The following is a 14,223-nucleotide window of genomic DNA, read 5'->3' on the forward strand; positions in this document are numbered from 1 at the left end:
AATGAGTGAAATTAGAGGGAAAGCATATAGAAATCCTCAGCTCCAGTGTAATAGGAATGTATCTGCAAAGAAATTTGTGTTCATTGTAGTCTGAAGCAGAATAAATGGCACTTTTCCTTGGTACCCATTTTGAAAAGATGTGCTGATTTGACCCCATTTCTGAACTGTTGGACATACCTCACACTGATCATGTAGCTCATCAATTAGTATGTTTTAGTCTGTTGTTTATCTGTCCTTCCAGGTGCAGAAATACTGGATACTCGGTGTCCCTGGCATTATCACAGAGTAATAACTTCCTAACACAGTTGTTAAGAATAAACAACATTTTTTAAGTCATATAAAAAAAATTGTTCTGTTGTCATCTGTTAGCTCTTAAATTGATTAATCAGAGGTAAAGATTTCAGGGTGCACCATATAGCATAGTCCACCAGTTCCAGACTGGTATTTGGATCTTGCTATTCTCGATCTTCTATAGACTATTTAATTCTGGAAGTATGCTCCCAAGTAACTTTGAAGACTGATATAAATAAAGCAGTGAAAGACTCTGCAGAATGTGGGTTTTTTTCTAGGTGTAAGGATTTGCAAACATTTTCATGAAGTGGATCACATAGAAATAAAGATTTTCTTTTGCTCCATCTCCTTTCCTTTTTACTGTCCTAAAATTAAATTTAGGAGCCAAAAACAAAGATGAAGAGCCTGCCCTATGTACCAGTCCAGCTTTCCACTTGTCTTGAGGACCATAGTATGGGAAATGTTACTTTTAATTCCTTCTGAGGAAGAGTTATGAAGATTTTTAAACAGAAGAAAAAAATCTCAAAGAGCATCTCTCTGTTCTTCTTGGTCAAGTTTCAATTGGTACCAGGCTTGCTGAAGGCAGTCAGTGTCTCCCTGATACCTGATAGCAGATTGAGGTCCCTGCCTTAATGAGACAGCAAGGTCATTATCACCTTACAAGTGACTTGCTAGGAAGTTAAGTTCTGAGGTCAGAACTTGATGAAGGAATTCTAAGAGGAGCCAAGCCAGGGAGAAGGAGTGAGCATCATATAGTATTTCAGTGTTGCTTTTTCTTGTAACAAAGTCAGAGAAGGATTTATGTAAACATTACACATAGCCCCTCAATATTAGAATGACAGTCTTCCAGTAAAATGGAAGTCAAGTTGTAAGTCAGCAGATGACTGAGGAAGCTGATCCAAGTTCTGCACACTTGACTGCAGCTGTGGCAAGTATTTCTGGGAGGAAGGAGTAGATCCTGATGACATTTGGTCACAGCTCTTTCCTTTTGTCTCGTCTGTTAACTTCTGTGGTGAAGCGAGTTTGCTCAAAATGATCAATGCCTAATTGTAAATCACAGTGCTATTGGGGATGATTCAGTTCTTGGGTCTCCCAGGTTAATATTTAATTTCTTCAGATTTAGCTTTAGGTTTTCTTTTGAATCTTTTCTTTTGGCCACCTGTAGAGCAATGATCATTAGGTCCTACACTCTGAACTCATTATTTTGGGAGCCTGTTCTTCTGACATGTCCCATCCAATGGAGCTAGTGTTGTATAAACATAGCTTCCATACTGGTAGTGTCTGCTTGACCCAGAATGCTGGTATTTATTCTTCTGTCCTTGCAATTGATATGGAAGATTGCCTGAAGACATCACTGATGATAACATTTCAAAGCTTGTAGGCGTTTCCAATAGGTTGTCCAAGTTTCACACCCATAAAACAGGGTAGATGAGCGATTTGGTTTGGGTCCTGATGTCATCAAGATTGAAAACATGATTTTGGAGATCTCCAAAGGCAGAACTAGCATATTCTAATCTGGTGTTGAAAATTGGCTATGCTGCAGCACTAAATGCACTAAACCCTTCTGTTTGGGTTTCATGTTGTTCTGCCAAGCTTTACAGACTCCTTTTTCTGTCAGTGAGGGCTTGAATTTTCCTATCGTTCTCATCAAATCAGTACTTATGTTTCTTTGTGGAGAAACCTAGAAGTTTTTTGCATGCCTCCTGGATGACTTTAAGGCTCTCCCAGTGCATATAGCACAGGTTGGGAAAGATGCTTGTTTTTACTTGCTTGCCTTGATACACTCCAAATAGTATCATGTAGGATTCTCCTTTCCTTTTGTACTTCGTGTCAGAGTTTGGAGTTTCACTCAAATTCTCTCAATATTCATTTGTCTCTTGCAAAGGCATGAGTTTTAGTCTTATGTTGATTGTAACGGGGAGCCTACCAGGGCTGATCTCCATGGCTCGCTCATCTGTTCTTGAGCTAACCATCCGCCACGCCTTGGTCTTTAATAGATGTAACTAGGTGGGAGGCTGCCCATTTACTGCCCCGCTGCTAGGGGGTGCTATCTGTGGCTCCATTCCTCCCCTACACTGCAGCCCAAGCCTTGCAGATGACATCATGATGTTCTCATACATGCCAGTCCCCCACGATGGGGCCCAGAATCCTACTGTAAGACCCTGGGTTTCTCCCTTCAGGCAGGCTCTGCTGCTGTCATACTGGGACATGTATCTTCCTGCCACCGGTTCCCCTTTGAGTGTGGTCCCCTCACTGGAACCTTCGGCTCACGCTAGCCTTGGCCCACGTCCAGGCCAGTTGGGACCCCAGGCCCCTGTCTCTTGAGCGTCCCTCTCAGTGGGCCTTCTTGCCCTTCTGACCCTCTTGGTCCTGGCTTCCGCTTGGGCCAGTCAGGGGAAGCTCTGGCAGGCCTTGATGTATGATCCATACTCTTATCCCAGGGTCCCCCTCTCTGGGTCCTCCTCCACAAATAGGGGGAGCTGGAGTTACCTCACACCATGACTGGTGCCTCAGGGTCTCACAGGGACTCTTCCCCCCCCCCCCGGCCCCCGAGCAGCAGGTCATGGTGCTACTACCAGTGTTATAGTCAAGAGGAGACTGGGGGGGCGGGATCTTGTGGCTGCCTACAACTTTATCAGGGGCCACCAGCAAGGACTCGGGGAAAGTCTGTTCACCAGGGCCCCCCTTGGAGTCACCAGAAACAATGGCCACAAGCTGAAGGAGGATAGGTTTAGGTTAGATACTAGGAAGAACTACTTCATGATCAGGGTGGCCAGAGCCTGGGATAGGCTTCCCAGAGAGGTGGTGCTCTCACCTTCCCTGGAGAACTTCAAGAGGAGACTGGATAGATACCTGGCTGGGGTCTTATGACCCCTCCCACCCCCAGTGCTCCTTCCTGCCCATGGCAGGGTTCAGACTAGATAATCTGTCTAAGTCCCTTCCAACTATTGATTCTATGATTCGACCCAAACTCTGCCTCCCCACATTGGAGGACTTACTGGGGTCAGGACTCAGCGCTCTTTCTCTGGCTGAGCCCCCTCTCCCTTCACAGGGCTCCACATGCTGGCCTGCTCACACTGGGAGCTCCACACTGCTCATAACACCCCCTTTACTTGGGGTTTTGGGGCTTTCCTTCACAGGTGGGCTCAGGTGGCCATAGCTATGCCTGGCCCCAACTCTCCTCCTCAGGGTCTCAAACCCCCATAAGGCTCAGGCAGCCTTGGCCACACCTGGCCTCCAACTCTCCTCCTCAGGGCTTGCACCCCCACAACTACGTCTGGTGTACATGACCCACCCAAAGGTTAAGGCAGTTAGGGGTTAAGGCGCCCCAACCCGCCTTTCACCAGGGTGATCACTGGCCTGGCATTTCCTAGGGGCTCCTGTGCCACTGGGAGCCCCACCAGGCCACCCACTCCCGGCAGGGTGAAGGTTTTGGTCATACCCAGGACCAGGAGCCTCCTACCATCCCCTACAGCTCCTCTCTTACCTCCAGATGAAACTCAGCAGACCTCTGGCCAGGCAGTGTTTTTGCCTGACCTCCAGCAGCCAAACTGCCTTGTTTATATAGGCAGCCCTGAGCCTAAAATAGCTACCCTCATTAGGCACCTGGAGGCTGCCAGCTCCAGGGCCTTAAAGTGCCAGGCACACACAGTGCCCAGCCACATTGATTTTTATGAATTAAGATATTTGTTTCTGGGACCTTCATCTCCCACTCACTCAAAGGAACTCTGATTAGACTGCTCAAAAAGACAGGATTTACATTTAGTATGGAGCCTACATTGCAATATTGCCTTGATACCAGAGGCTTCTCAGGTCAAAAAAAATTAAGAGTTTTACTAAGCAGTATGTAACCATTATGAAGAAACCTTTCAAAAAGCAAAATTGCATAGCGGTTTTTCCTCCTGCCATACCTGCTACAAAAAGAAAGAAATAGTTTAACCAGCAGTGAGAATGTGGATAAAAATTGATGCAATTATAATGAGTAATTAAATTAATAATTTACTTGCCTATGGCACTTTTAATCTTAATATATCAAATCGGGAAAGTATATTTATACTCGCAATGTACCTGCTCTCTACTAAGAGTCTGGCTGGTTAGGGGTGGAATTGCTCATTAAAACTTGTTGAGAAATGATACTTATTTGATGTTTAGTATCCTTTTTTTATAATCTCTGCATCTAATTCACATTGGTTTATTTATCCTGGATACTACTTGTGAATGCTGGTTTCCTGCTTTTGGGTAAATACAGACAGTCAAAAAGTATGAGGTGGAATCAATCCAATCTATGCAGATTTCTCTCAGTTGTATAGATAGGACCATTAATGAACAGAATTAATTTTCATGCTCTTTGGTTGGTCAAGGCAGGCAGATGCCTTCTGGCCTTGGCTAGTGCAGGTGAGAAGTGTTTCTGCATGCCTCTCAGCTCCACCAGGCTGCTATCACCTCTGTCCTGGCCCCTCACCAGCCCTCCACCTTTCAGCTGCGAAGGGGAGGGGAATGCCCCTCCACACCAATTGCCATCCCCCCCCAACAAGCCAGGGGTTGCACAGCAGGTGGCAAGGGAAAGCCCCTGAGGTGGTGGGGCTTTGCTCCTCCACCTGCTGTATAGACTCCAGCTGGGGAGGGAAAGGGGGCTAGGGCAGAGGGCTATTCCCCCTCACAGCTTAGAGGTGATGCTGGGTTGCTCATAGCTAAGTGGAGCCAGACTGAGGAGGGAAAAGCCCCTCCCTCAGGGGCTTCCCCTTACCTGCTGTGCAGATTCCAGCTGTGGGGGGGGCTGGAACAGGAGTCTGTTTCCCTCATAGTTGAAAGGCTGACAGAGGTCAGGCTGGGGTGCTCTCAGCTCAGCAGAGCCAGACTGTGGGGAAGGAAAAAGCCCCTGCCACAGGGGCTTCCCCCACCTGCTTTGCATACCCTGGCTGAGGCGGGGATGGTGCTGGGGCTGAGGAAGGGGTCCATTTTTCCCTTGCCTTGCCTGACCCCCCATGCTGCTATCAGCTGGGCTGGGGGGAAGAAGCATTTCTGCCTTAGGTCTGTGATAGCCAGGGGTGGGGCCACCCAGCTCAGCCAGAGCAGATATGCTATGGTAGAAGCTAGCCCTCCAACCCTACAAGGGGGAGTGGTGGGGCTGCATAGAATCCTGGGATGCTGGAGGACTGTGACCTCATCTGTTTTGGGAGGGGATCTTGAACAGAAATTTGATAGACCAGTCCAACCTGAAGTGACTAAATCTGATACTATGTCCATCAAGGTCCGTCTTAAACTGGATTCCACCTTTTTTAAAATCAGTTTGTGAGCACTGAACTTCTGTTCTGTTACAGGCTTAGACCAGTTTCCAATCACATACCAGCTTACATGTAATTTCTGTCCCTAGCCCAAGTGTGATTGCAGCATATAATGCTTTGATTTTAGATAATCAGTTTTTTAGTCTAATAAAATTTGTGGCTGACAGTGTTGCAACATAGACCAAATGATAAAGAGCAATGTATCGGCAATGCATTGCAAGTTACTGTAGTGTACATTCAGATTACTGTTCAACTTTGGAAATGGAGTTTATAACTCCATAAGGTCGTACAAGAAATGCTAGTATTATTTTTTTACTGAACATGCACCTAATTATCTTCTTGCTAACTTTAAAAAAAATCATTTAGCCACACAATGTAATAGTTGCAGTTTCTAAATATCTTTAGACAATTATCATTTTCCTAATGGAACATTAAATGAAATACAGGAATTCTGTTATAAATGTAGTCTTTAAAATATTGTTTAAAATTTAGTCATTGTACCCAATGTTGTTCTTAGTACCTACTTATTTAACTTTAGAGGAAAAAGTTGTCAGTAAAAAAAACTAATATTTTTTGCAGTCACTCTTCCCATTTCATCTTGATTTTATACCGGACACCAAAACCAGAACGACTGAAATACTTAGGTAGTGAATAGCAACTCTGTAGTATCTTCAGAGTATTTCCAAATTGCCAGGAAGTTAGTTGGATTTTTGAGAATGAAAAGTAGTATAGTTTATAGTATACAATAGAATAGTATATAACAATAACATATTATATACTAGAATATTTCATTTATTATTAATAATAATAATTATATATATTATATGTATATACATGTTTATATATAGTCTATTATATGTATAAATGTGTGTGTATATATTACATATGCACACACACACTAATAATATATATATCATACACACACATTTATACTATTACTAGTATAAAACAATAAACAAGGAATAAAACAAGGAAAACTTCAACTTACTTTTCCAACCAACATTGTTGGAATCTGAAACAATTTTTTGGTCTTACATTGATCCTATTTAAACAAAATTATCTGTATTGTGGCAGTGCTGGGTACCTTCCTTCATTGCACCCTCTTCCACAATGACTGTCCTTGACCAACACCAGAAAATGAATTTGATTTCTCTAATGTAAAAGGTAATTGGATTTTTCTTTATTGAATGCATCCCTTTAATGACCGTCTCTGCTGCTGCCAATTTAGCTGCAAGTGACCTGACATTGATCTGGTGATATGACTTGAAATAAATGCCAGAGCTAAGAAATGAAAAACCAGCTGTCTGATACCAGAAAGAACATTTCCTGCCTCAGCTTGTCATTTTCCTCAGAAAATGTCCCCTACTTGAATGTTATTCTTATAAAGCAGGCTGCTGTAGTAATTGGTCATACAGAAGCAGATTGCATCCCTGTAACAAATATAGTAAGTAGTTCCCAGAAAGTGCCCCAGAGAAAACATTTTGAAAATTGAATAAAACTAACCAAGTAATCATCTTTTGCCTTACAAATATTTATTACTATACAGAACACATCCTCCTGAGCTGGGTAAGTATTGCTAAATGGAATTAATTAAATATGTAGAGGGGCCTAGTTAAGCATTACACAATTATCCAAATATTTATTTAGTTAAACTTGGGGTCTTATTAAAATAAAAACTGTAATAACATGGTGATCTGAAATTTTTTTTTTTTTTTTAATAACCTAAAGAAAACAATTAGAATAAGTAGCATTTCAGGATATCAAGATAAATGACAAAATCATAGCATCCCAGGGTGTGTACTTCTGTTTATATACTGTGTATCATTGAAAAAGTTAGGACCCAGTGCTGCTAAGCCAAACACTTTTAACCCCGTAGTATTAGGAGTTGAATTTTAATTTATATGTGGCTTAAATTTAATCGGGGATGTTTATTCCTTTGGTAAAAACTGTTAAACATCATTGATTGAAGATTGTAATTCACACTGTCGAAAACAAAATTAAATTAATAAATTGCATTTTTTTGTTGATTTTATTTTGAAAATAAGAACTCCTTTGTAAAACTGACTTCTCTTCAAAATGAATAAAACTTGGGAATTTCTTTTGAGAACTCAAAGTGTTACTTCCACGTTTATCAAAGCAATTAACAGTTTTTAAAATACATGCTGAAGCTTGTGGCAAATAAGTTTTTGTTTTCCTCATCCATATTTTATAGCAAAGGCTGTATACAGACTTAGTAGTGTTGTTTTGTTTACATATATGTTTTCCATCCTGTTGGATCTTTTGCATAACAGTGGACAAGATAACTATGCAGTATTTTTCAGTAGGATTAATCTGAAAAAAAATGGATATGGATTTCTAGCATCTCCAAAGATGGGGGTATATCAAATGCCATCTCCTTTAGGTCAGGTCTATTTTAAATTTTGTTTTTTGTAAATCATCCAAAACTTGACTATACATGTGAGTCTCTCAGCAGAGTTTGACAGATGGTCTGTTTAGATATGAGTACTGAAAACTAGAATTAGCATTTCAAATTTTAAATAACATGCAAGTTTTAGGGTCACTTACAACCCCTTGATCTGTTCCTGATCCCTGATGCCAATGAAAAAGGCACACAGAACAAAGGGACATATGGCTCTTAATACATATGCTTCCCTGGCTTTACTCTGCTGGACTCTAATTCAGATATCAAGAGCCAAAAATCTCTTGACAGTGCTATCACCAAACTTGGAACCATCTCCCTGATTGGACTGTAATAGAACAGTACATGTCTGCTTCATAACCATATGCAGAAAGTAACTTAAACCCTGTTTATGCTACATCTTCATAATTTTGATGAAGACAGTACAAGCAATTTGCTCATTTAGATTAGCTCCTGTCTTCCTTGTATGCTTGGCCATGCAAGAACCCTCTGATATCTCTAGCTAATATGTACAAAAGTTCTCTGGGGCAGAATAGTTGCTTCAAGTAGATTCTTAACAAAAGAGCTGCACATTATTTTTGGTCCAGATTGTCAAATGCAATTATCATTGTAAATGTTGATTATCTTGATCAAGAACAAAACAAACTAGTAATCTAAAAATGTACATTTTAAATCCTAATTAGCACTTGCATTTGTGACATTTATTTAATCCTGAATTATTTCCTCCTTTTTCCTTTAGGTTACTGATATGATGCTTCAGGACAAGCCCTATCCTGACTGGGGAAAGTCTGCCAGAGCTTTCTGGAAGAAGGGAAATATTAGAATCATTTTATTCTGGTAGGAAATCAGTAAAATCCAATTATAGTAAATGAATTTTGTATAGATAGTCAACCCTCAACAGACGTGCATTCTCTATTTCATTGTGGCTTTGAAATGAGTACTTAAGAAGAAAAATAAAACTTATAAAGGAAATAATATTGTGTCAGGCCACAGGATGTGTTGCTTAACCCTGGTGTAATTTATATAAAAAAAATTTACAGCAGTGTAGACTACACTGGGTTATAGAATGAACAGTTAATGCATTATCCCAGGGTACTTGATCCATTAGGGCTTTTACAGTCCCTCTCCACTAGGTGAGAGATGAGCAAGTAATAGTCTGTTTGCATTAAGCAAATGACTATCTGGGTTGATTATACACACAGTTGCCTGGTACAGACTTTACAATCTTTTTTACCAGTACAAGTGATCAGAAACTGGTCTATACCCATAACAGATCCGATGTTTGGCATGCATAGACTGGTTTAAAAATGGCAAAACCTGGTCTAAGATTTGCTTACCCCCTTCCCCCTGAAAAGGGCGAGTGTGTGCTCTGTTCAGTACCGATCTGAACTATGCCACTTCCAGAAAACCACATTAGTTGGATCAGTTCTGCCTTGGGCTTTTTGAATGGCGGTACCTAGCTAGGATGCCTACCTGGATATAACTTACACTGGTGAGTTTTTCTTCAGGGGTAGCACTACAACCAGTTCTAGCAATTACTGTCATGTAAAGGAGTCAGCTTCTTTCTTTTTCCACTGATATAAAAGAATCATCTGTCCAGGTACTTTGTCTGTAAAAGTGTCATGCAGTAGTTTAATTTTATTATTTAATTAACTATTTATTTGAAGAAGCTTTATTCCATTTAAATTAATGCTGCACATGAAGGAATACTTGAGAATAAAAAGATTATTCTATCTGAAGGTATATATTGTTGGTACTTGTGATGTGTTTATATATCTTTTGGTTTGAAAATAAGATATGGAAACCATACAAATCATCTCATGTGCCTGCTATTAATTGTAATGCTTTTTTTGCATCCGTAGTTTAAAGAGAGAAGAAAAATAGATTTGGTCCATAGATTTTTCCAAGACAGAATATAAAAAATACAAGAATAAATCAGTATGGCTAAATAGCAAGGAGCAAAAAGTTATTTGAAGTAAAAGGTATCCTTCACAAAATGTAAATCCAAAGAGAAGCTAATAAAAAGAACATAAACTATGGAAGGAAGATGTAAGGTGTTAATTAGATGGTTTATGAGGGAATTTGAAGACCATATAGACAAAGGCCTAAAAAGAATAATAAGACATTCTTCAGACATGTCAGAAATAGGAAGCCTATGAGGTCACCTGTGGATCTACTATTCTATCTAGGGATAAAGGGAGAGTTTCAGAAGGAATTATTGCAGAGACAAAGATTGTGTATGTGGGCTGGCCCATCTAAGACAAGCCACTCTTATGGTGTAGACATGATCTGAATTACCAAACATGCCATTTGATCCTGGTTATTTATATATTTTTTTTTAATTTGTTCCATGACCTCCTTTTGACACCTCCACTTTAGTAACCCCTCTCCCAATATCCTCTGTAACGGGCCCAACTTTTTTTTCCCCAGTGGCCCGCCCTTCTGTTTCTGGGCTAACCGCCTGCCTTCTTTCCTGCCACGCCTTGGTAATCAATTAATTGATGTAAATTAAGAGGGAGGCTGCCCATTTCTTGCCCCGATGCCAGGGGCGCTATCTGCGGCTCTGTTCCACCCCTACACCACAGCCCAAGCCTCGCACATGGCATCCAGATATCAATATCACCAGATCCAACACTGGGACCCAGAATCCAACTAGTTGAACCCTGCCTGGTTTCCTCTCCTCAGGCTGCCTATTCTGCCTTCATCCTAGGCAGCATAGCTCCCTGAACTGCTCCACCCTTACAGGTGTGCTTCCCCCCCCCCCCCGGGACCTTTGGCTACTAGCCCTGGCCCACCTCCAGGCCAGTTGGATCCCCAGGCCCTCAGCTCTTGGGCATCCCTTGCAGTGGGCCATTCAACCCTTCTGGTCCTAGCCCCAGCATTGACCAGTCAGGGGATGTCCAGACAGGGATGGCCCCACTCTCTCTCTCTCTCTGGGGGTCCACCTTCTAGACCCTACAAAGGGGGTAATCCACTTGGTTGTGGGGGCTAGGGGTTAAGGCACCCCAACCCACCTTTCACTGGTTGGTAACTGGCCTGGTATTTCCTGGGGGCTCCCACACCACTGAGAGCCCCACCACGCCACCCACTCCCAGCAGGGTGCAGTTTTAGGTCGTATCCAGGACCAGGAGCCTCCTAACCATCCCCTACAGCTCCTCCCTTACCTCCCAGATGATACCTGCAGCCAGGCAATGTTGCCTGGCCTCCTATCAGCAAAATGCCCTGTTTATATGGGCAGCCTTGAATCTAAAATGGCTGCCCTAATCAGGCACCTGCCGGCTGCTGGCTTCCAGCCCTTAAAGTGGCAGGCACAAACAGTGCCCTGCCACATCATCTGTAGTGAGGACTGAGGCAAAAAAAAGTAACCAGGATCAAATGTTACATTTGGTAACTCAGGGCATGTCTATTCCATGCAAGTGGCTTGTCCTAGATGGGCCATCCCACACACAATCCTCTGTGGTCTCTCTTAAGATCTTGATGTCCCTGAACTTGAGGGTAGCTACTAGGGAAGGCTCTAGAGTGGCCCAGAGTAGTGTCATTGGCATATATTCTGCACCCAAAGGTATCTGTGTCACTGGGTTGGGTGGTTGTGCTCACAAAAAGCTATATGGCCACTGTGGTGTACCACAGCAGCAAACCTTTGAGAAGGTGTGCCACTGCAGTGTTTCACTAAAAAAAAGTGTACTAGAAAAGTGAAGATTAATAAAGGTTGAGCCATTTATTTTAAATATAGATCTTAGTTCAGAATCAGGTAAACAGATTGAAATGATAATTAAAAATAGAATAATTAAAAAACAGCCTACATTAACATATGATAAAAAGAAGCAAACATAGCCTTTGTAATGTAAAATGATCCTTCTCTGATCTGTTAGAATTTTTTTGAGCATGACGTCAAAATAACAGATGAAGAGAAACTGGTTGATCTAATTTATTTAGACTTTAAAAAAGTTTTTGACAAGGTTCCTAGCAAGACAATTAAGAAAGTTAGTTAGACATGGGTAGAGAGGTAAAAGGGATTAGAAACTACCTAAGAATAAATATTCACCTCTTGTCATACTGAAAACTAAGATCCCTAAAATTCTGTGCTAGAAATTATGATTAATGCACACATTCATGACCTGGAAATGTGAACTCCTGGGCTAGACACAGAAGTTGCACATAAGCCAGTTTAAGTGATCAGAAACTGGTTTAAAACTGTAACAGAACAGAAGTTCAGAGCACATAAACCAGTTTCAAAATGGCTGAAATGGGTTTAAGATAAACCTGGTTTAATGTAGTATCAGATTTAACTGATTTGGTTCAAACTGATTTATGAAACTTCTTCTTTCCCAGGCCCCTTCCTGTTTTAAGTTAAATCAGAGTCCCCCAGCATCCCAACATGCTTTTTAGCCTTCAGCTAGGCTGGGCTCTCTGCTCCAGAGTGTAGGGCTGGCCCCACCCCTCTGCTCCCTAACCAAAGAAGTGAGGGATGGCTCCCTGGCTGGCTTACTGCCCTCACCTCCCCCCTAGGCAAACCACGGCTGGGACTGGGGTGGGGGCCAGGGCCAGGAATTAAATTTACCCTTGCCTGAGTATAGGGCTGCTCTGCCCTGCTGGCTTACTTAGTGCTGGCTGTGACTGTGTACTACAAATCCCAGAAGCACCTGGAAGCAGGAAGAGGAAGTAATGAGCAACCCTGCAGAGTCTTGCTGCTGTGATTGTGGACTGCAAATCTCAGAGACCTCAGTGGCAGCAGAAAAGTCAAGTGAACACACAGCCCATGCTGGCTATGTGCCGGAGAGCCCTGCTCTAGTGCCCCCCCAGCTTCTAGCTTGAGCCGTTGCAGGTATGTAGCTCCATTTCCTGAATCAGAGTCGTCTTATTTGCTTATTGCTTCAATCTTTGCAGCTTAGACTAACCTGTAAAGACTGAATCAATTCAGCCTCAGGCTTTTGGCTATCTGTACTTAGCCCCAGTGACATGGCAGAAATCATAGATGATACAAAATGATTTAAGCTACTCAGGACTAGAAAAGCCCATGTAGAAGTTCTGAGAGACCTAAACAAAATTAATAAATGAGCAGCACTTTTGAAACTGACTTGACAAATGCACAATAGTGCAGATCTGGAACAATAACATGAATGACTCATACGGTTCTACATCCAAAGTCAGGTATAATCATTCAGGTGAAACCAAACAAATTCTTGGCATCATTGTAAAGAATACAATGAAAATCTATGCTTCAGTCTTCATGAATGGTAAAAAGGCAAACAAAATGCTATGAAACAAATAGAATTAGAACAGATTATATGGAACAAGGGTATGCCCTTATACAGAACATTGTGTTAGATTGTATTTTTAAACCAAGAGTAACCAAAAGAGAGAAACTGGTGAAGAGCTATTAAGAGTCTGTTATGCAGAACATAAAGGTTCTGAAACTATCCAGAGAAGATATCAATAGGAGGCAACATGATAGAGAACTTTTATTTTCAAGTTGGTATGAGAGCATTGCATTATAGAGGACAATAAAACTTTGTATAAAGTACCAGGGTGTTTTTAAAGAAGATGTTTTGAAATTTTACTATCTGAAAATTTACAAAGCTATATTTCCTTTCACATAACATTCCCATTAAACTTTTGTCACAATTTTAAAATTGAAAAAGATGTTTGTTCTCATACATTCTTTTTAAAATAAAGAGCAAGTCTAATGGGAACTTAGGAGCATGAAGAGAAACATAAATTCTTTTCATTTTAGCTGGAGGCAATGAAATAAAACAACCCTAGGCAAGACTCCACATTACATAGAGACATTATTTATATATTGCATGTCACACATTCAGTAACAGTAGACTTGTTTTTTTAATGAGCAGAAGAAAGAAAGATGTATAACATTAACATTTATTTTGATGATACAGTGTATTAGTTTTTCATTCATTGCTTTGTCAAACTAGTTGTGAGGCAAATTAATTCATTTTGGTAAACTGTCCAAATGGTAAACTATCGAAGTGAAGCACACCACTGAAATGTAGGGCCTTGTCACAAGGGACACTTAATGTGTTTAAAATTGAACACTATGTAGTGTTAACATCAGAACATGTTCTAAGAAGTAGGTTTTGTAATAAATATTACCATGCTACATGCATCACTTATGCTCTACCAGTAGAGGGTTATCAAGCAGGCCTCCCAGCATGTTGTGCTAGAGCAACTTTTTCCATTATTTCCAATAGTGGCCAAAAATATCTGAGCACA

The 14,223-nt window shown here is 41.3% G+C and overlaps 1 protein-coding gene across 6 annotated transcripts in view; it reads left to right on the top strand.

Moving 5' to 3' along the window:
- The window catches only part of TMEM117 (transmembrane protein 117), a 430,756-nt gene that overhangs the window by 269,195 nt on the left and 147,338 nt on the right, over positions 1-14,223 (top strand). For all 6 annotated transcript variants that reach the window (XM_090042374.1, XM_090042375.1, XM_090042373.1 and 3 more), the window contains one exon: positions 8,735-8,832. In XM_090042374.1, the coding sequence (XP_089898500.1) occupies positions 8,735-8,832 (98 nt within the window). The remainder of the gene's footprint in view (positions 1-8,734; positions 8,833-14,223) is intronic.

This window comes from Crocodylus siamensis, chromosome 4 (genome assembly GCF_052110815.1).
Source record: "Crocodylus siamensis isolate JL-2025a chromosome 4, ASM5211081v1, whole genome shotgun sequence".
In the NCBI taxonomy this organism is placed as follows: Eukaryota; Metazoa; Chordata; order Crocodylia; family Crocodylidae; genus Crocodylus; species Crocodylus siamensis.